The sequence below is a fragment of the Bufo bufo genome, chromosome 6 (assembly GCF_905171765.1).
Source record: "Bufo bufo chromosome 6, aBufBuf1.1, whole genome shotgun sequence".
NCBI classification, from domain to species: domain Eukaryota; kingdom Metazoa; phylum Chordata; class Amphibia; order Anura; family Bufonidae; genus Bufo; species Bufo bufo.
This window is the reverse complement of record NC_053394.1, coordinates 437591539-437615344: the sequence shown is the minus strand read 5'-3', so window position 1 is coordinate 437615344 and position 23806 is coordinate 437591539. Positions and strand designations below refer to the sequence as shown.

At 46.7% G+C, this 23806-nt stretch overlaps 1 protein-coding gene across 1 annotated transcript; it reads right to left on the bottom strand.

Moving 5' to 3' along the window:
* Positions 1 to 5665: 5665 nt before the first annotated feature.
* Positions 5666 to 23135, bottom strand: LOC121005834 (sterile alpha motif domain-containing protein 9-like). The gene is given in 7 exon segments (XM_040438596.1): positions 5666 to 8755; positions 8758 to 8968; positions 8970 to 9416; positions 9418 to 10409; positions 10412 to 10482; positions 10484 to 11120; positions 23120 to 23135. Coding segments are annotated over 7 exon segments (4515 nt in total). The 3' UTR covers positions 5666 to 6614.
* Between the last annotated feature and the right edge of the window lie 671 nt (positions 23136 to 23806).

Sequence of the window (23806 nt, the reverse complement as noted above, 5' to 3'; positions counted from 1 at the left end):
TGATCGGCGGGGTCCCGGGTGTCGGACCCCCACCAATCTGATGCTGATGATCTATTCAGAGGATAGATCAACAGTTTAAACAAACTGCAGAACCCTTTTAATGAATATAAAAGTCAATAATATAGTGATATGCAGTACCCAAAACTCGTCACTAGATGGCACTAATACAAAGACCATCGTATACACCAGGGGTACTCAACTAGTTTTATTAAAGGTCCACATACCTGGGTCTGCAGTCAGGTGAAGGTCCGAGCTGAACGCCAACAGTAAAGATGCCATGTGATCCATGCGCGTGGGGCGCTCTGACGTTATAGTGGAGCGCCCCGGGTAAGTCCCAGAATTAGTAATGGCCACATTAGTGCCCCAATAAGAATAATGCCCCCAGTAAGAATAATGTCCCCATTAGTGCCCCCAGTAAGAGTAATGCCCCCATTAGTGCCCCCCTTAAATAAATAAAAAATTTGCATTCACCTGGCTGCGGTGAACATTCGCTGCTGACTGCAAGCTCAGGACCGGTGCTCCAACGTGATGACGTCTTGTAGGTCCTGAGCTTCTAGTCAGCAGGGAGTGTTCTCCACAGCGTCAGCAAATGGAGGTGGAGGTACGGTAATTTTTTTTTTTTTTACTAGCACAAGTTGCGGTGGAGGTAAAGGCTGTACTAATGGGCGTTCCATGATGGAAGCGCTCATTAGTAAGGGTACTTTCACACTTGCAGCAGGACGGATCCGACAGGCTGCTCACCCCGTCAGATCCATCTTGCCACTACTTCGCCGTGCCGCTGCTCTGTGCCCATCGACTATAATGGGGATGGGGGCAAATCTACGGCGCAGCACGGTGAGAGGCCGCCAGACTAAAAGAACTACATGTCCGACTTTTTCGTCTGGCGGCCTCACGCCCTGCACTGCCATGCTGCGCCATAGCTCCACTCCCGCTATAGTCAATGGGGAGTGGCAGTCCGGCGAAATAGCGGCAGGACGGATCTGACAGGGTGAACAGCCTGTCGGATCCGTCCTGCCGCAAGTGTGAAAGGAGCCTAACAGTCCTTACAGGAAAATTCTGGCACCGGCAAGGGAACTAAAATACCAGCCTTGCTGGTGAACTACTGGCCGGGTGGCAACCCAAGCCACAGAACAGACATATGATAGATTTGTTCCGCATCCAATTCCCATTATTGGGGGATTGGATGCGGCCCCTTAATTACAATGGGGCCACAAGAGATGCAGACAGCACACTGTGTGCTGTCTGCATCTTTTTCCGCTCCATTGAAACTAAGGGGTCCGCATCCAATGCCCCAATAATGGGAATTGGATGCGGAACAAAACTATCATGGTTTGATGGGGCTTAATCACTTTATTTAATCAGGTTACCTTTAATTTTAAAGAAGATGGCCCAGGAGAGATGGGAACACGACACTGACTGGAGCCCTTTCCTGCAGTCAGTGACGTGTTCCCGCCTCTCTGTAGCCCTCTCCACGCCCCCCTTCCTTCCCAAATGTGACATTTATATCATTGGTGGCAGTGGTGATGTCCCTCCCCTCTCCAGCAGCACGTAAGTGTCCTTTGGAGCTTGAAGCTCCCTTACCTGCTGCCGCTGCTGCAGGGGAGGAGGGACCTGTGAGCGCACTGAGGGAGAAAGCGCTGGTGCCTGCATGTGGAGGGAGCAGTCTCTCACTGCGCCCCTGGGAAGGAGGAAGTGCGCCGGTAAGCTCCTCCTCCTGCACCTACCAGAGTGTGCAGGAGAGGAGGAGCGCTACATGTGGAGGAAGCCGGCCTGTCTCACTGCGCTGTGGGACAGGCGGAAGTGCGCCGGTAAGCTCCTCCTCCTGCACCTACCAGAGTGTGCAGGAGAGGAGGAGCGCTACATGTGGAGGAAGCCCTGTCTCACTGCGCTGTGGGACAGGAGGAGGTGCGCCGGTAAGCTCCTCCTCCTGCACGGCACAGTGTGCAGGAGAGGAGGAGCGCTCTGAAGGATGGCCGGGGTCCGGACAACTGGTGACCGCGGTGATGGACCATGTGATTGGAGCATGTGATCTGACGTCACCAAAGGTCCTTTAGCCCATAGTTCATCTTTTAAAGAACTAAAGACCGGGAGAACTACGCGAACAAGAGGAGAAGGTGAGTTAATTTTTTTTATTTTTTTTTAACCCTCAATTGATCACCTACTAAGCATTCTGTTTTCAGAATGCTATTATTTTCCCTTATAACCATGTTATAAGGGAAAATAATACAATCTACAGAACACCAAACCCAAACCTGAACTTCTGTGAAGAAGTTCGGGTCTGGGTACCACAGTCGGTTTTTTATCACGCGCGTGCAAAACACATTGCACCCGCGCGATAAAAACTGAACATCGGAACGCAATCGCAGTCAAAACTGACTGCAATTGCATTCCTACTCGCGCGGGTTTGCCGCAACACACCGGGACGCATCCGGAACTAATCCGGACACGCTCGTGTGAACCCAGCCTAAGGGAAGTCGGCTCCAAAGTCTGTTCTGGTCATTGGGATCTTTCTCCTGGGCTTTGTTTCTCTGTGTTTTCCCTGTTTCCTCTGTCTTTCTTCCTGTTGCTCACCTTTTCCCGTGTGTGTGTGTGGTTTTTGATCACAAACTTATCAGTTAGACACACTTTCCTAACTTGGAGTTTTCCAATCATTGTTGGCTAGGCGTGTACATATGATAATGATGGTGATGTCATTGTATTACCCAAAATGCATTTCTTCTGTTGGTGTAAAGTTACTCATTTACCCCTATGTGACACGATTACCTAAGCTATTAGTAAGGGTTAAATATCTAAGTTTGACTTTCTCACATTCTATACAGATCACATATGGAACCTTAAATCAGAGCTAGGGGATTCGTTTTTACACAATAACTAAAACACGGACTTTGTGGTGCCATCTAGACTTTTCCCATACTTAGAATTTATGTACCGATAATCATATAATGAACCTTGTTCTCACAGAGATATCTGTGCCTCCTCTGCTACTCCAATGGGTGATTGATTAGTTAAAAAAACATTTCCCTAGACAGAGACTCATTAACACTGTTTATACTTAAAGGGCTTCTGTCAGCCCACTAAACCGTTTTTTTTTTTTTGCTTAATAATAATCCCTACACTGCGATTTATCCATACATAAGTAAAATAATAATTTTGGTTCAGTAGAATTTGCTAAAACCCTATTTTTATAATATGTAAATTACCTTGCTACCAGCAAGTAGGGCGGTTACTTGCTGGTAGCAGCCGCATCCTCCGATGGTAATGACGCCCCCTCTGCTTGTTGATTGACAGGGCCAGCGGACGGGATCTTTCTCCGCTGGTCCTGCCTGTTTTCATTCAATATCTGGCGCCTGCGCCGCGGCCGTACCTATCTTCAATCGGCGCAGGCGCACTGAGAGGCGGCCACTCACTCGGCCGCTCCATCCTCAATGCGCCTGTGCCGATGACGCCACATCTACCCCCGGCGCAGGCGCATTGAGGAGCGAGCGGCCGAGTGAGTGGCCGCCTCTCAGTGCGCCTGCGCAGATTGAAGATACGTACGGCCGCGGCGCAGGCGCCAGATTTTGAATGGTAACAGGCAGGGCCAGCAGAGAAAGATCCCATCCGCTGGCCCTGTCAATCAACAAGCCGAGGGGGCATCATTACGATCGGAGGATGCGGCTGCTACCAGCAAGTAGCCGCCCTACTTGCTGGTAGCAAGGTAATTTACATATTATAAAAATCGATTTTTAGCAAATTCTACTGAACGAAAATCATTAATTAGCTTATGTATGCTGAGATCGCAGTGTAGGGATTATTAGTAAAGAAAACAAAAAAAAACGGTTTAATGGGGTGACAGAAGCCCTTTAAACTGTTTTCATCATACTCTAGGAATGTATGCGTTCCTATTGAGAAATATATATGATAACAGAGACCTAAATATCATTCAGAATATTTAATATAAAGCAATACATAGGCCCTATTGATTTTCTTATACAAAAACTAAGTTTGGTTATACGTGTATATAGATATTACAGATTTTCTGCTTCATTAATAGATACCAAACTGTAGAGGTAACTAGCACCAGCTGCGTCTAGAAAATAGCCTTATCTTAGTAATCTATAAGGAGACAAGAATGCCTCTTCTCAGACTGGTACATCCATGAGAAGAAATCTTATCCTTTCCATGACCCTCTCTTGGCCATCTTATAACAATATGGCCTCTTATGGGTCTAATGAAATCCACTATAATTAGGATTTTTAAGATATAAATATTATTTACTTATGAAAAAACACAACAGTTGGGTGTCGGGCTGGTGTACAGGGGAGTGAGAGGGCGCTGGTTGGGTGTCGGTGATGTGTGCAGTGAGGAGGAGGTGGTTGGGTGTCGGTGATGCGTGAGGGGGAGTTGGGTGGGTGTTGTGTACAGGGGAGTGAGGGGGAGGGGGAAGAGTGTCGTTTATGCATACAGGGGAGTGAGGAAGACGTGGTAGGGTGTCGGTGATGCGTACAGGGGAATGAGAAGGTGGTGGATGAGTGTCGGTGATGCGTACAGGGGAGTGAGAAGGAGGTGGTAGGGTGTCAGTGATGCGTACAGTGGAGTGAGAAGGTGGTGGATGAGTGTCGGTGATGCGTACAGGGGAGTGAGAAGGAGGTGGTTGGGTGTCGGTGATGCGTACAGTGGAGTGAGAAGGTGGTGGATGAGTGTCGGTGATGCGTACAGGGGAGTGAGAAGGAGGTGGTAGGGTGTCAGTGATGCGTACAGTGGAGTGAGAAGGTGGTGGATGAGTGTCGGTGATGCGTACAGGGGAGTGAGAAGGAGGTGGTAGGGTGTCAGTGATGCGTACAGGGGAGTGAGAAGGAGGTGGTAGGGTGTCAGTGATGCGTACAGGGGAGTGAGAAGGAGGTGGTAGGGTGTCAGTGATGCGTACAGGGGAGTGAGAAGGAGGTGGTAGGGTGTCAGTGATGCGTACAGGGGAGTGAGAAGGAGGTGGTTGGGTGTCAGTGATGCGTACAGGGGAGTGAGAGGACCCTGGTTGGGTGTCAGTGATGCGTACAGGGGCGGTGATGTGTACAGGGGAGTGAGGGAGAGGTGGGTGTTGTGTACAGGGGAGTGAGAAGGAGGTGGTTGGGTGTCGGTGATGTGTACAGGGGAGTGAGAAGGAGGTGGTTGGGTGTCGGTGATGTGTACAGGGGAGGTGGTTGGGTGTTGGTGATGTGTACAGGGGGGGTGAGGGGGAGGTGGTAGGGTGTCGGTGATGCGTACAGGGGAATGAGAAGGAGGTGGTTGGGTGTCGGTGATGCGTACCGGGGTGTTGATGTTTACAGGGGAGTGAGGGAAATGAGTCGTTTTATGCGTACAGGGGAGTGAGGAAGACGTGGTAGGGTGTCGGTGATGTGTACAGGGGAGTGAGAGGGCCCTGGTTGGGTGTCAGTGATGCGTACAGGGGCGGTGATGTGTACAGGGGAGTGAGGGAGAGGTGGGTGTTGATGTGTACAGAGGGGCTGAGGGGGAGGTGGCTGGGTGTCGGTGATGTGTACAGGGGGGCTGAGGGGGAGGTGGTTGGGTGTCGGTGATGTGTACAGGGGGGCTGAGGGGGAGGTGGTTGGGTGTCGGTGATGTGTACAGGGGGGCTAAAGGGGGAGGTGGTTGGGTGTCGGTGATGTGTACAGGGGGGCTAAAGGGGGAGGTGGTTGGGTGTCGGTGATGTGTACAGGGGGGCTGAGGGGGAGGTGGTTGGGTGTCGGTGATGTGTACAGGGTAGTAGGTGGGAGAATAAGTTTGTGTGTTGGGGAGCAGCGGAGGGGGGCTGGGGGTTTGTACTCTGATCGCTGTATTGGATGTTTAACCCCTTCTTTCCACAGGTCAGGAGCGGTTTCTACAATCTGCTGTCTCAGGACTGTACTGACCACTGCCACATGTTGTCCTAGAGATGTGGGTGCACTGAACCGGTTTAAAGAAGGTAGGGGAGTGGAAGATTACTCTCCCTATGGACCTTAAGTGAGTACATTATGTAAAGTGAGGACCCCTTTAAAGATATGAGTGTGGAGTAAGGATCATCGCGTTCGGTAGGAGAATACGGTCATCGTAGTAACATGAAGCAACGGTGCTGGAACCAACCACTGTCCTTCTACCAGGATCTACAGTGACTGCAGCGACTGCTCCTCTGGGATGTGGAGATCAGTAGAGCAGTGGAATGTATGTCACAAAGAGACACTATCTTTACCCCTGTAATTACTGGTCACATGGCTCCATGCTGCCTTCCTGCTGGTACTTGGCCATTAGTGTTAATGTTCCTGCTGCCCAGTGTGTGTGAATTATGAGCAATAAACTTCAGAATCTTAATGTGTTAATTGTAAAAAAAAAAAAAAAAAAGAATTAAAGAAATCTCATCCCCCGTGAAGTTGTGTCTGGGTCTTGGCGACCTCCCTATCACTTGTCAGTTACAACCTACATGGTCAGTAGCAGAACTGAACCCTGGAAAGTGGTCACACTGCCAGGATCCCAAACATGGAGGTCAGTGAGTGCTGCTGAGGCAAGGATTTTATTACTGTTAGTTGACAGGGCATTGGCTAAGCTTTACATCATGTGAGATCTTCATGGACTCTGGATCAGACAGAATTCGGTGCACAGGGCTCTCATTGCACCTTCAGGTTGTATGCGACAAGCCCTGCGTATGAAAATCCCAGGTAAAAAGTCACATTCTCATTCCCGTAAGGCACCGAGGAGGAGTTTATGGAGACCATCTCAATCCGCTCCTTTTTGCAATGTCCCGTCACATAAATCCTTCCATTCTCTGTAAAACCTGGCACGGTTCTAAGGAGCTTCTGCACGCTTTTTAATTTTCCCACATTTCCATCATTCAGCTTTAATCTCCACTCATTCACAGGTCCCTCCATGTGTTTCTCCACCTTGCTTCTGTGGAGCAGTTTGAGAAGGCCAAAACCATGTCCCAAGAAGAAGATGACATTGCTCCGTTTTTTGCGCACAGGGACATTCTTGATCCTGATTTCGTGCAGTCGTCGAGCGTTCTGAAGAGCAGAACTTAGAATCCGGTCTTTATTTGCATCAGGCTCCTGGTCCATGATGTCATCCTTCCAGTAGAGTAGCAGGAGCAGAAGATGGGCACTCGCAGGAAAAGACTTCCTTGGGTTTTGGAATCTTTTGCTGAGGTCCCGTAATTCCTGAAGACCTAGTAGTTGGGGAGAGCTGGAATCTACACCGGCAAGTGCTATGTGACTCATTATGTAATTGATTAGGTCAACCTCATCCAAGTCTTCACCGGCCGAACAGGGCGTGTAAAGATTGATGATGCTTGAAAGCTTTTTTCCAGCATTGTAATCAGACAGCAAGGACAGAATTGTCGTGGTGGTGCCGCCCCCAAGGCTGAGAATGTACATCTTTTGCCTGAATTTATTGATGGACTTTTTACCGTCTTGATCTTCACTGTTTTCACTTGTAAGCAAAAGTTGTGAGCTAAAAAACTCTGCAAAGACCTTAGTTTTGCGCAGCAGCCAGATTCGCGGGGATTTGACTTGTTCATCCTCCTTGTTCTTCCGCTCCTTGTCATCACTTTTCTCAGTATGGAAGTAACTGAGATCCTCAGATATCCAGTCCAATGCAGTGTAAATATTCTTCTGTAGACCTTTTAAATGGTTGTGAAACTTGGACCAGGGTTTCTTGATGGGATCTGGAATGTATTCCGTTAGGAGGTAGTCCAGAAGTTCATTGCTTTTTCCATTTTAAATTTTAGGGAAAATTTCGAGTGTTGACAAAAACTTTAACAAACGGCAGCCGACTTCCACTTCACCAACATATCCAGAGTTGTTCATGGTCTCGGTTTCAGCCTTGGCTGCTCTTTGTGCTGCACGAAAACACTGCATGGCTTTCAGTGCGTACTCGATAACCTCTGGGGCTTCCTCTAGGGGCACTCCATTACTGTGCTTATCTAGTAAGAAACTGAAGTTCTTCTTATATACTTGTCCTTCAGTGTCCAGTATAAAGGAATCGTTGGGCAGCTGGTACTTGGCGGTCTCTGCCCAGTGTATCGCGTCTTCAAACTGCTCGTATTTATAATGCAGTCGCGCAAGCTGCTGGGCCAGAAAGGGATCTTTGTCAAAAAGCTCGTAGGCAACTTTTACCAGCTCAATGGCTTTTTCTTGTTTTTTTTCTTCCTCACAGACGTGTTCAATAAGTGGAGACAGGAACGAGTCGACGCTGTCACCCCTGCTAATTTTACGTCTGCGAAAAATCAAGTCTCTGACAAATCCGTGAAACTCATCTCTACCAAATCTGTGCAGAAACAAGACATTCTCCTGAAGCAGGGCCATAGCAATTTGGCTGTGTGGATTATCAGGGAGCTGCTTTAAGATTTCCTGTGCCACATACGGATGGATGATATGGATGCAGGTTATACAAGTTTTCGGATCAACTCTTTCAATGAAGATTAGTTTAGCTTGGTCACTGAGGGAACTATTGAAATTGTATTGCCTTAATCCACTTATTTCTTCTGTATGTGCTTCAAGTCCCATGAACGCCTCACAGTGGGACACAGAGATGTAAGAGTTTTGGATGTAGCAGTTCAGTAAAGCCACGTACCTCATCAGACGGGTCACGTTGGAGGAGTGGTCAACATTTTCCATGACGTTATGAACAAAGTTGGTCACATATTTTTCGACAAACTCTTGACTCATTAAAATGAATGTTATGATTGTCTCAGGGGAGAACTGCTTCTTAAGTTTCTCTGCTTTTGTCGTAAATTTCCTTTTTTCATCCTTCTCAGTTTGTGAGTAATTGCAACAGTGTCGAGTGCAGAAGACTTGGTGAGATTTTCTGGGGCATTCGCTCTTTTACAGCTTAGAAGGATGAAGCATAATTTTGTGGGAGCCGTCTTCTTAGACACCATTACTTTGGTTAACTCATCCCTTAGGTCATCGATGTACTCATCGTCACAGTCTTCAATAAGCAGCAGGACTGGGAGACCAGAGTTGGATGTCTTTCTCTTCATATTCTCGGAAACTCACAGCATGTTCACATACGGTCATGACTGGAAATGAGGATTTCATCACAGCACACCTTAACTCTCTCCTTTTTTTCCAAAGAATTTGTCTTGCAACGGTACTCCCTCCACTTCCTGGCTGGTGGACAATTTTTATCCTAGCAACTGGAAGTCTGACCTGGTTTCCAGACAGATTGTCACTTAAAATGTTCTGGACCTCCATACAAGCTTCTCGCTCAATAAAGGCTTCACATTTCCCTTGTTCTGCAAGCCAGAAGTGCTTCCAGCTGACCTTCCCACCTCTGTAGAACGTTGTTTCAACCTCTTCAACTTCCCCCTTGTTCAGATCTTCCAGATTTGTGTTCTCGCATTCGTTGGCGCACAGAACTTCTAGAGAATGCATTCTCTCTTCATCTGGGGTGGTGAGGACACATACTCCCTTTTGTGGAAACTGATAATTGTCTAACAGAAGACGACACAGGGAGGAAATTCTGGACCGTTGCATCGATATGACTGAGTTTCATTCCCACAATGCTTCTCTGGTCTAGGATCTTCTTATTGCAGGAAGTCTGTGCTTGGCTGGCCCACTTCTCATAGTTGTCTTTGTGCTCTGCGATGCAGATTATATAGTCCGTGCCACTTAACTCTGTGTAAAACTCATGGAAAGTATCGATTATTGGTTTCTCCACAGAAGATAGCAAAAGGAAGACAACAATGAAGTATCCCTTTGGCAGAATTTCTTCACAGATGAATGTAATGGTCTTTTTTAGAAGCTTCCTCTTTGTTCGGACCCAGGTGCTTTCATCACATGGCTCATCCCCTCCTCGGTAATTGCTGCGACCATTACAAAATATCCAGCTGGTTTGGTTAAACAGGGACAGACTCTTTTTGAGGTCTCCCGTGCTCATCCTGTCTTCATTTGAGTAACTCTTTAAGGAATGAATGTTAATTGCATGATGCTTTTTATATTTGGAGCACAGGCCATTACTATCTGAGCTTGGATCAAAGTCAAAAACGCACAAAATATTCAACCGCATTAAAAAATTCACATGTATGAGATCATTGTCAGTGCACTGGTTTGTGACAAGTATGTACCTGAGAGAATCACTGATGTGTTTTTTACCATCAGTCAACAAAACAGAGATTTTCCTTCCTAAATCCTCTGTGGTGGGCACAACACAGGTAGCATTCAGTTCTGCCTTTTCTCTTGCCGTATCCAAATTTGGAATGTTTTGGTTAAACTGCACAGCGTCCAGGATTGACTCAGATTTGGCTCCAGTTCTACAGTAATAGGTTGCCTTTACTTTGACTCTTGCCTCATTTGGTATATTTACCTGGAAAAGTTGTCCTTTTACAAACCCTAAATCGGGCACTATGTCCACCTCCACCACAAAGCGCTGATGTCCATGCTCTTTAGCTAGAACCTCAATGAGTTTGGGGTGCGGATACAAGCTCTGGCTGCATGCTGCTGACCAGTATTAAACCACTTTTCTATGAAATCCAGTGAAATCCTGATTCTTCACTAGGACCCCCATTATCTGCCCATGTTTGTAACATTTGTCTTCCTTGCTGTCCATCACCCCGAAATGTATTGTGCCATTTGTCCTACTGTTCATACAAGCAGAAGCAAATCTGATCACTTTAGAGGCAAATTTTGCTTGTAGTTTTTTGCAGTTCAGCTCAGAGGCAGTGACGAGTGATTTGTACTTATGGCAGGGATTGATAAGGTCTTCTACTCCAGATTCTGGAGGCAGGACTTCGCCCTTTACGTACTTGAAATTTCCTACTTCTTTATCGAAAGGTCTATAAATTGAATTGTGTGTATGTACTTCTGATTCACACGCTGAATGCACAGCTGGCGTGTCCTGGTGCCCTTCTTCAGTTGTTGGATTTGTGCTGGTTCTTGGTTGGGATGGACCGAGTTTGTGTTTCTTCACGAGCGCATTTCTTTCTTCAATAAGCAGTTGTATTTGTCCTTGTTTCATGCCAAGACCTTTCAGAAAACCTTCCTTTATTTTCCTCAGAACTGGTCCAGTAACTTCTTCAATAAACAGCTTATCTATGTGTTCAGCCTTAATGCGGATGGAGCGCAGCCATTCTCGAACATGATCTTCAGTCCAATCGTCCAGAGGTCTTGATTCGTAATCTGAGAGAATATTGGGTCAGTAGTGATCCATCGAGCACATTTACACTTTACATCAGGGATCAGCAACCGCCAGCACTCCGGCTGTTCTAAAACCACAACTCCCTGAATCCTCCTTTAACTTCTATGGGAGTTACAAGAACATCCAAGAAAGTGTGCGTGCTGGGAGTTGTAGTTTGACATCAGCTGGAGTGCCGAAGGTTGCTGATCCTTGCTTTACATTATCACTTGTCTCGGATGCCGTTCTGCCCTTGCTGACAGTTCAGTTGCTATTTTTTGGTTAAGGTTTTTCATATCCTGCTCTTTTTAACTGAGGTCAGTATGCTTTACTGCCAGCCACATATTTCCATATGCTAGATCCCTGATATCTGAATCTTGGGCATTTATCGGGTGGCTATGTCCTTGCTATTGAAGGGATTTGTCTCAGCAGACATAAGGCGTGGTGAGCATCACTGTGATATGAAAGAGATGAACATGAGACGGAATAATAGATATTGGGAAAATGACGGGTGGATACGAGAGATATTGTGTACCTGTAGCTGTGTGGTGGAGAGGACAGACATCTACCTATGTGATGGAGAGTCATGAGAGGTCCTTGGGAAGCATGCTGCAGAGCTGGGGTTGAAGGACCGCATCAGCAGAGATGTATGTGCTCTGTGTGTTTTATATAGGCTTCCTACACAGATTGTAAGCCCCAATGGGGACAGAGTCCGATGTGAGTGACAGCACTTTCTGCTGCATATGTAAGCGCTATAGAACTAGGACGGTCCAGGCCTTGTCAGACCGAGGTACCTTGGGGCCACCATTCATTGACTGATCATTGTATTTTCACTTCACATACAGTACAGACCAAAAGTTTGGACACACCTTCTCATTCAAAGAGTTTTCTTTATATTCATGACTATGAAGGCATCAAAACTATGAATTAACACATGTGGAATTATATACATAACAAACAAGTGTGAAACAACTGAAAATATGTCATATTCTAGGTTCTTCAAAGTAGCCACCTTTTGCTTTGATTACTGCTTTGCACACTCTTGGCATTCTCTTGATGAGCTTCAAGAGGTAGTCCCCTGAAATGGTCTTCCAACAGTCTTGAAGGAGTTCCCAGAAATGCTTAGCACTTGTTGGCCCTTTTGCCTTCACTCTGCGGTCCAGCTCACCCCAAACCATCTCGATTGGGTTCAGGTCCGGTGACTGTGGAGGCCAGGTCATCTGGCGCAGCACCCCATCACTCTCCTTCATGGTCAAATAGACCTTACTTTCAAAGTTTTCCCAATTTTTCGGCTGACTGACTGACCTTCATTTCTTGAAGTAATGATGGCCACTCGTTTTTCTTTACTTAGCTGCTTTTTTCTTGCCATAATACAAATTCTAACAGTCTATTCAGTAGGACTATCAGCTGTGTTTCCACCTGACTTCTCCTCACCGCAACTGGTGGTCCCAACCCCATTTATAAGGCAAGAAATCCCACTTATTAAACCTGACAGGGCACACCTGTGAAGTGAAAACCATTTTGCGTATTATGCGTATTTCTCCTTCCTTCTGTTCTTTGTCTCTTTCCTCTCTTTCCTTAAAAAAATCTTCCCTCTTCATATCCCTAACTTTACTAAGGGCTCCTTCCAAAAGTCCTACGGGATAATTTTTCTCTATAAACGCTTCTTTCATTACTTCTGCTTCAATTTCAAACTGGTCGTTCAAAGTGCAGTTGCGTTTTAACCTTCGGAATTGGCCCTGGGGTATGTTGCTGAGCCAACTTGGAAGGTGGCAGCTACTGTATAAAATATAGCTGTTTCTAGAGGAAGGTTTAATATAAGTGCAACACCTCAGCCTATTTTCTTCCACATAAATATTTAAATCAAAAACCTCTAATTTTTCCGTGCTTATGGCTCCCGAAAATTTAAGATTAAAAACATTAGAGTTGATTTCTTCTAAAAAACGTCCAGCTTTTAGATTCCAGATTTCCATAGAAAAAATATATCATCGATATATCTTTGCCAGAGCACCAGGTCCGTCCCCAGTCGGGGGGCAATAACCAGTCCCTCCCAGTTGGCCATGAACAAATTGGCATAATTGGGGGCGAACCGGGTGCCTATAACAGTACCTTGGATCTGTAAATAAAAGTCCCCATTAAAATTAAAATAATTATGGGACAATATAAAATCAATGCCATTAATTAAAAACTCTATTTGTTTTTGAGCCAGTCTACCTTCTTGTTCCAGTTGCGCCCTAACTGCTTGTATATGGTTGATAGAGATTGCACGTCTAATGTGCACATCAGCCATTGCTCCTCAAAATGCATATCCTCTATTGTTTTAATCATTTGAGTCGCATCTTTCGTATAGGAGGGCATTTTCTTCACCCTAGGTTGTAGCAGTACATCAATGTATTAGGACAGGTTACAGGTCAAAGAGTCTATCCCTGATACAATGGGGCGTCCTGGTGGATTATTTTTATCACTAAAATCCACCAATTCTTTGTAAAATTGTTGGGTCGGATCTCCTATTAATTTTCTATAAGTCCCTATGTCTAAGACAATTGTCAGACGTAGGGACTTATAGAAAATTAATAGGAGATCCGACCCAACAATTTTACAAAGAATTGGTGGATTTTAGGGAATAAGGGATAGTAAGTGGTATTTTAAAATTCTATTTTATACTTAATACATTTCCACGGATACCAGTATTTTATACTATACCTAAAATACATAAGGATAAAAATAATCCACCAGGACGCCCCATTGTATCAGGGATAGACTCTTTGACCTGTAACCTGTCCTAATACATTGATGTACTGCTACAACCTAGGGTGAAGAAAATGCCCTCCTATACGAAAGATACGACTCAAATGATTAAAACAATAGAGGATATGCATTTTGAGGAGCAATGGCTGATTTGCACATTAGACGTGCAATCTCTATACACGGTGATCAACCATATACAAGCAGTTAGGGCGCAACTGGAACAAGAAGGTAGACTGGCTCAAAAACAAATAGAGTTTTTAATTAATGGCATTGATTTTATATTTTATATTTTCCATTCCGCATGCAGTCATTCAGATTTGTCTTCAAATCCTGGGGCCTGATTCAGTTCATGAGGTGATCATTGAGAGGGCACACAGAGCCCTTCGCCCTAAACCACAGCCCTCAGAACCCCCTCGGGACGTTATTTGCAAATTTCTGCATTTCCCAGTCAAAGAGGCCATAATGTACGGGGCCAGACAAGCGGAACCACTGAGATGGGAAAATAATACTATTGCTGTCTTTCAAGATCTGGCACAATCTACCTTGAAGAAACGCAGATCCCTGAAACCCCTAACGGAATGGCTCCGTCAGCATAACATCACTTACCGCTGGATCTTCCCTGTCGTTTCTTCATGAAGGCCGTCGCACCACCATCTCCTCCTATGGCGATCTAGAAAAATCGTTCGCTCATTTAAAAATCTCCCCTCTGGACATAGAGAATTGGGAGATAGTTCAGAATTTATCATCTCTGACGCCTTTACCTGCAGTATCCCCCTGGGAGACCCTGTGCAATCCAAGATCGCAGAAGAATAAGAGAGGCTACCTGGCATCTACTCCAAAGAGACTTTCATTGCCGGATAAATGAAAGCCCTTATTACCCCAGGTCGCTGACCTTTTCCAATCCAGTAGTACTGGCCCTTGAGGGTTCTATCTGCCTACTTAAATGACGTTATGTCGATATCTCCCCCCCCCCCCCCCCCCACTGTTACTGTTTTCTGCACTAACCTATTTAAACAGTATTTTCACATCTGAGATTACTTACAAGTTCTTGTTATGTTTTTTGTTATTTGCTCTCATTTTTTCTCATTGTGACAGGTATATCTCATTTATGCCCAAGAAGGCGTTCTCTTATTTCATCGATATCAGAAGTAAGATTTTTATTATGCTAAACTCCCTAGCTCTCACCCCGCCAGGCAGCACCTTTCTTGGGGAAACCAGGTTGGCCTCCTTCCATACCCCCCCCTTCCCACATTTTATATAAGATAATGGCGGACGTTCACCTGGTTTCCTTCAATGTTAAAGGGCTAAGATCACCCTCCAAAAGATGTAGAATCTTTTCACTGCTGAGGAAAGAGAATAGCTCTGTGATTTTTCTACAGGAAACTCATTTTAAGCATGGTCATTACCCCAAACTTTTGTACGCCAAATTTCCCTTATGGTACCATTGTGGAGCTGGTGGCGCTGCTTCAAGGGGTGTGAGTATAGGTTTCCGCAAGGATTTTCCTTTTACCTTCCATACACAAGTCCTAGATCCGGATGGTAGATACCTCATTCTGAAGGGATTAATAGGCCAACAAGCCTTCACTCTAGTGAACGTCTATGCCCCCAATTCCGGCCAGATAGACTGGTTCCTTTCCCTCCTGAACCTGTTAGAGAAACATAAGGAGGGCACCCTAATCTTAGGGGGCGACTTTAATCTAACCCTCAATCCATTTTTAGACTCCTCCTCTAAAAAGTCCTCAGTCTCCACCAGGGGTCTCAAAGCCCTACAGGTTAAACTATTTAACTTAGGCCTAGTGGATGTTTGGAGGTGTCTACACCCAGATGAGATAGATTTTTCCTACTACTCTCAGGCCAATAACACGTACACTAGAATTGACTATGTTTTTATCCCCAAAGAAAAATTACAGCTATGTAAATTAGCAAAGATTGGAAACATCACGGTATCCGATCACGCCCCAATAACATGCGAACTACATTTATTAACGAGCCCCCCTAGAGCCCCAAACTGGCGCTTCAACGAATCTTTACTAAGCAACAATACTCATAAGACCCAGATTGCCTCCTATCTTGAGGAATACTTTTCTCTCAACAACACCCCAGATATCTCTCCCCATACATTATGGGACGCCCATAAACCCTATATTAGGGGTAAACTCATCAGCCTTTGTTCTTTCCTCAAAAAAGAATCAGAGAAAAAATTAAACCACCTCCTGTCAAGGATCCACACACTTGAAAAAGTGCATAGACAATCCCATCTTGCTTTGCATCTGTCGGAACTCCGGTCCCTTAGATCAGAACTAAAGAACCTCTTGAATGAGCGTTCAGCTAAGTTTTTTCTTTCATCTCAGCAGAAGTTTTACGCCCATGGCAATAAGGCTTCCAAGTATATGATACGGAGGATAAAACAGAGAAGAGAGTCCCAATATGTCCAAAGCATCAAATCCCCACAAGGCACCTCTTTGTTTAAATCAGAAGAAATCGCTGAACAATTTAAACTCTTTTATAAGTCACTATACAATCTCCCCACCCACGAACTAAAATAGAAGAAATCGCTGAACAATTTAAACTCTTTTATAAGTCACTATACAATCTCCCCACCCACGAACTAAAATACTCCCCTGAGGAAAAAATACCTCACATTAAACACTTCCTAGATTCCCTTACCCTCCCAGCCTTGACCCCTCCCCAAAAGGACCTCCGAACCCGACCCGAACTTCGTCCCGAACCCCAACCCCATTGAAGTCAATGGGGACCCGAACTTTTCGGCACTAAAAAGGCTGTAAAACAGCCCAGGAAAGAGCTAGAGGGCTGCAAAAGGCAGCAACATGTAGGTAAATCCCCTGCAAACAAATGTGGATAGGGAAATTAATTAAAATAAAAAATTAACCAATATCAATTGGACAGAGGTCCCATAGCAGAGAATCTGGCTTCATGTCAGCGCAGAATCAGTCTACATGTCATAGCAGAGAATCTGGCTTCACGTCACCCACCACTGGAACAGGCCACTGTCACACATTTAGGCCCCGGCACCCAGACAGAGGAGAGAGGTCCCGTAACAGAGAATCTGGCTTCATGTCAGCACAGAATCAGTCTTCATGTCATAGCAGAGAATCAGGCTTCACGTCACCCACCACTGGAACAGGCCACTGTCACATATTTAGGCCCAGACACCCAGACAGAGGAGAGAGGTCCCGTAACAGAGAATCTGGCTTCATGTCAGCACAGAATCAGTCTTCATGTCATAGCAGAGAATCAGGCTTCACGTCACCCACCACTGGAACAGGCCACTGTCGCATATTTAGGCCCAGGCACCCAGACAGAGGAGAGAGGTCCCGTAACAGAGAATCTGGCCTTATGTCAGTGCAGAATCTGTCTTCATGTCATAGCAGAGAATCAGGCTTCACGTCACCCACCACTGGAACAGGCCACTGTCACACATTTAGGCCCCGGCACCCAGACAGAGGAGAGGTTCATTCAAATTTGGGTTGCCCCGCAATATAATGGTAAAATGAAAATAAAAATAGGATTGAATGAGGAAGTGCCCTGGAGTAGAATAATATATTGTTAAGGGGAGGTAGTTAATGTCTAATCTGCACAAGGGATGGACAGGTCCTGTGGGATCCATGCCTGGTTCATTTTTATGAACGTCAGCTTGTCCACATTGGCTGTAGACAGGCGGCTGCGTTTGTCTGTAATGACGCCCCCTGCCGTGCTGAATACACGTTCAGACAAAACGCTGGCCGCCGGGCAGGCCAGCACCTCCAAGGCATAAAAGGCTAGCTCTGGCCACGTGGACAATTTGGAGATCCAGAAGTTGAATGGGGCCGAACCATCAGTCAGTACGTGGAGGGGTGTGCACAGGTACTGTTCCACCATGTTAGTAAAATGTTGCCTCCTGCTAACACGTTCCGTATCAGGTGGTGGTGCAGTTAGCTGTGGCGTGGTGACAAAACTTTTCCACATCTCTGCCATGCTAACCCTGCCCTCAGAGGAGCTGGCCGTGACACAGCTGCGTTGGCGACCTCTTGCTCCTCCTCTGCCTTCGCCTTGGGCTTCCACTGGTTCCCCTGTGACATTTGGGAATGCTCTCAGTAGCGCGTCTACCAACGTGCGCTTGTACTCGCGCATCTTCCTTTTACGCCCTAGTGTAGGAAGTAAGGTGGGCACATTGTCTTTGTACCGGGGATCCAGCAGGGTGGCAACCCAGTAGTCCGCACACGTTAAAATGTGGGCAACTCTGCTGTCGTTGCGCAGGCACTGCAGCATGTAGTCGCTCATGTGTGCCAGGCTGCCCAGAGGTAAGGACAAGCTGTCCTCTGTGGGAGGCGTATCGTCATCGTCCTGCGTTTCCCCCCAGCCACGCACCAGTGATGGGCCCGAGCTGCGTTGGGTGCCACCCCGCTGTGAACATGCTTCATCCTCCTCCACCTCCTCCTCATCCTCCAGTAGTGGGCCCTGTCTGGCCACATTTGTACCTGGCCTCTGGTGTTGCAAAAAACCTCCCTCTGAGTCACTTCGAAGAGACTGGCCTGAAAGTGCTAAAAATGACCCCTCTTCCTCCTGGGCCACCTCCTCTTCCATCATCGCCCTAAGTGTTTTCTCAAGGAGACATAGAAGTGGTATTGTAACGCTGATAACGGCGTCATCACCACTGGCCATGTTGGTGGAGTACTCGAAACAGCGCAACAGGGCACACAGGTCTCGCATGGAGGCCCAGTCATTGGTGGTGAAGTGTGTCTGATCCGCAGTGCGACTGACCCGTGCGTGCTGCAGCTGAAACTCCACTATGGCCTGCTGCTGCTCGCACAGTCTGTCCAGCATATGCAAGGTGGAGTTCCACCTGGTGGGTACGTCGCATATGAGGCGGTGAGCAGGAAGGCCGAAGTTACGCTGTAGCGCAGACAGGCGAGCAGCGGCAGGGTGTGAACGCCGGAAGCGCGAACAGACGGCCCGCACTTTATGCAGCAGCTCTGACATGTCGGGGTAGTTTCGAATGAACTTCTGCACCACCAAATTCAGCACATGCGCCAGGCAAGGGATGTGCGTCTAACCGGCTAGTCCCAGAGCTGCAACGAGATTTCGCCCATTATCGCACACCACCAGGCCGGGCTTGAGGCTCACCAACAGCAACCACTCGTCGGTCTGTTGTTCTATACCACCCCACAACTCCTGTGCGGTGTGGGGCCTGTCCCCCAAACATATGAGTTTCAGAACGGCCTGCTGACGTTTACCCCGGGCTGTGCTGAAGTTGGTGGTGAAGGTGTGTGGCTGACTGGATGAGCAGGTGGAAGAAGAAGAGGAGGAGGAAGCTGAGGAGGAGGAGACAGGAGGCAAAGAATGTTGCCCTGCGATCCTTGGCGGCGGAAGGACGTGCGCCAAACAGCTCTCCGCCTGGGGCCCAGCCGCCACTACATTTACCCAGTGTGCAGTTAGGGAGATATAGCGTCCCTGGCCGTGCTTACTGGTCCACGTATCTGTGGTTAGGTGGACTTTGCCACAGATGGCGTTGCGCAGTGCACACTTGATTTTATCGGACACTTGGTTGTGCAGGGAAGGCACGGCTCTCTTGGAGAAGTAGTGCCAGCTGGGAACAACATACTGTGGGACAGCAAGCGACATGAGCTGTTTGAAGCTGTGTGTGTCCACCAGCCTAAATGACAGCATTTCATAGGCCAGTAGTTTAGAAATGCTGGCATTCAGGGCCAGGGATCGAGGGTGGGAATTTACACTTTCTCTCAAATGTTTGTGAGATGGAGAGCTGAACGCTGCCGTGTGACATGGTTGAGATGCTTGGTGACGCAGGTGGTGGTGTTGGTGGTAGATCCCATGTTTGCTGGGCGGCAGGTGCCAACGTTCCTCCAGAGGCGGAGGAAGAGGCCGAGGCGGCAGCAGTAGAAGAGGTAGCAGGGGGAGCCTGAGTGACTTCCTTGTTTTTAAGGTGTTTACTCCACTGCAGTTCATGCTTTGCATGCAGGTGCCTGGTCATGCAGGTTGTGCTAAGGTTCAGAACGTTAATGCCTCGCTTCAGGCTCTGATGGCACAGCGTGCAAACCACTCGGGTCTTGTCGTCAGCACATTGTTTGAAGAAGTGCCATGCCAGGGAACTCCTTGAAGCTGCCTTTGGGGTGCTCGGTCCCAGATGGCGGCGGTCAGTAGCAGGCGGAGTCTCTTGGCGGCGGGTGTTCTGCTTTTGCCCACTGCTCCCTCTTTGTCTTTTGCTACGCTGTTGGCTCGGTCTCACCACTGCCTCTTCCTCCGAACTGTGAAAGTCAGTGGCACGACCTTCATTCCATGTCCCCTGCATCGTCTTCCTCCCTGACCTCCTGTTCAGTCTGCACACTGCAGAAAGACGCAGCAGTTGGCACCTGTGTTTCGTCATCATCAGAGACGTGCTGAGGTGGTATTCCCATGTCCTCATCATCAGGAAACATAAGTGGTTGTGCGTTAGTGCATTCTGTCTTCCACCGCTGGGGAAGGGCTAGGTGGATGCCCTTGGGAAACCCTGCCAGCAGAGTCTTCAAACAGCATAAGAGACTGCTGCATAACTTGAGGCTCAGACAGTTTCCCTGATATGCATGGGGGTGATGTGACAGACTGATGGGCTTGGTTTTCATGCGCCATCTGTGCGCTTTCTGCAGAAGACTGGGTGGGAGATAATGTGAACGTGCTGGATCCACTGTCGGCCACCCAATTGACTAATGCCTGTACCTGCTCAGGCTTTACCATCCTTAGAACGGCATTGGGCCCCACCAAATATCCCTGTGAATTCTGGTGGCTACTGGGACCTGAGGTAGTTGGTACACTAGGACGTGTGGCTGTGGCAGAACGGCCACGTCCTCTCCCAGCACCAGAGGGTCCACTAACACCACCACGACCATGTCCACGTCCGCGTCCCTTACTAGATGTTTTCCTCATTGTTACCGTTCACCGCAATAAGAAAAATATTATTCGGGCCAATGTATTGAATTAAAATTCAGGCCTTTTTTTACAGACACCTAACACTATCTGGCTATCTATTTAGGTACCGTATTACACTAATACAGGCACAGCAGTAATGACAGATTTAGCTGAATATAAATAATAGGATATAGCAAAAAATAACCAGACTGTTGATGGTTAAATGCACTTCGGTGACACAGGCTCAGCCTGCACCTGATGTAGGATATGGCCAAAAAATAACCAGACTGTTGATGGTTAAATGCACTTCGGTGACACAGGCTCAGCCTGCAGCTGATGTAGGATATAGCAAAAAATAACCACACTATTGATGGTTAAATACACTTGGTGATAGCTTGTGCTGGCGCACCACAAGTCACAAAATGGCCGCCGATCACCCCAGAAAAAAGTGATATAAAAACGCTCTGGGCAGCCTAAAAAAAGTGAGCAATTCAATATCAGCACTTCAATGATCCACAGCTGGAGATCGATCACTGAATGAAGTCTTTTGGAGGAGTTAATCTGCCTAATCTCGCCCTAACGTCGCAGCAGCAACCTCTCCCTATGCTTGAATCAGCAGAGTGACGTGCGGCGCAACGTGACCCAAGCTTATATAGAGGCTGGGTCACATGGTGCACTGGCCAATCACAGCTATGCCAATAGTAGGCATGGCTGTGATGGCCTCTTGGGGCAAGTAGTATGACGCTTGTTGATTGGCTGCTTTGCAGCCTTTCAAAAAGTGCCAAGAAAGCGCCGAATACCGAACCCGAACACGGACTTTTACGAAAATGTTCGGGTCCGTGTCACGGACACCCAAAAATTCGGTACGAACCCGAACTATACAGTTCGGGTTCACTCATCCCTACCTATCAGCCTTCCTTGACCACTTGAACCATGTATACAATGAGTTACAGTTCACATTACTTTGTGATAATCATAGGGTGAGCTTTCTAGATACAGTAGTAATTAAGGACCAGGCTGGCAATTTATCAACTGATTTATTCAGAAAAGACACAGACATAAATAGCATTCTTCACTTCTCCAGTTTCCATCCAACATCTCGAAAGAGGGCAATTCCGAAATCCCAATTTTCAGAGAGTGCAACGAATTGTTACTGATCCGAATGTACAAATAATTAGGATAAATGAGATGACTGGTAGGTTTGAGGAGAGGGGATACCCTCCCTCCACTTTGAGGGAAACGAGAAAAGAATTAGATACAACCGTGGTTATAAAACCATCCAGACTAGCACTTGTGCACAAGTATCATCCCTGTAATCAGAGGTTTGACAACATCATACAAGCATTGGCATTTATTGGGGAAGGCATACCCCTTGATTGAGGAATTCAAGAATCCACCTTTGATATGTAATAAAAGAAACCCCAATTATAGGGATAGACTTGTGCACGCTGATTTAGGGAGTACGAAAGTGACATTAAAACAAAGGGTTCTGACAACACAGCGCAAGAGCACTTTTCAATCTCCAGTGCTCCCACATAATTAGGGGTCCCACTTTCTATCACCCACATAATGGACGACCATTCCCCATAGAGGGTTTTTTTCACCTGTGAATCCACGAATGTGGTCTATTTAATAAAATGTCCATGTGGCCTATTATATATTGGGGAGACGACACAAACAATCAGGGATCGTATTGGAAAACATAAATCAACAATTAGAACAAAAAAATCTTATGTTACCCATCCCGTTTCATTTTAATCAGTGCAAGCATACTATAGCCCAACTTAGGTTTCCGATACTTGAACAGATCAAAAGACCAAGGAGAGGTGGAGATATTAAGAGGCTATTACAACGTCGAGAGGCCTACTGGATCCATACGTTGGACACTTTGTATGTGATACGCTTGATATTGGTGGAGTGCCGTGTAAGTACAATCTGTGCACCGCAGGGCAGTTTAAACCTACGGATCTACCCTATTGTTTTTCTTTGTAAGTTGCAGGATATCCATCAGTAGGAGATCTGCAGACCTTGGTAACTTTTTGAAGGGAGGAAGAAAAAAAGAATCTGTTTTATACCGTATATTTACGACTATGAGATTTATGATCTCATTATATATATTTTTTTCAGACATCCATGGTCCATTGAAGGATCCCACATCTGACAATATGGTATTTGGATACATATTTATTCAGGTTACTTTGATTCATTTCGTTTCTTTGCCCTTCTATATATTGCTGAGTTAATTGCATGAAGTGATTGTTTAATTAGTTTTCGCCCTTGTGGGCGTGACGTCATGAGAGGCGGTACCGTATACTTTTTCCTTATATATACCTGTATCCTTTGAGTATATTCTTACCTGTTGATGAAGGCATGCTTGCCGAAACGCGTCCTGGGTATAGGACATATCGATTTGATTTGATGCAATAAAAACAAAAAACATCATACTATCAAGACACGACTGCTGGGATTTCTTCTATATCATTAGTGGAGTTTGCTCCTATCCCGTGCAGCGTGCACACAAGGGTGAGTGCCGGCTGTTCCATTTTCAAGTCTGTAGAAAGCCCTGCTATTCCTGCCACAAGTGTGAGCGATGCTGAAGAGAAGTCCCAGCCCCTGAAGTCCAGCACTGAGCGCTCTCCACCCTCGTTTGCACCTGGGGTAAGAACAGTGTACACCTTCAGAATAATCGTACCAAGGACCCCACAAACAGGTGGGAAGCACCACCATTACTGGAGGGACCAGGGATCACCCCCCCCCCCCCCCCCCCATAATGTGCAAAAAGATTATATCTGGTTTGGGCCTCATTCACACGTCCGCAATTTCGTTCCGGACCCATTCATTTCTATGGGGAAGCACGATGTGCTTCCCGAATACGGAACTGCGGACCTGCAACTCTGTTCCCGAAAAAAATAGAACATGTCCTATTCTTGTCCGCAATTGCGGACAAGAATAGGCATATTCTATTAGTGTCAGCGATGTGTGGAACGCACATTGCCGTGTCCGTGTTTTGCGGATTGCGGATCCTTAAAACACGTTACGGACA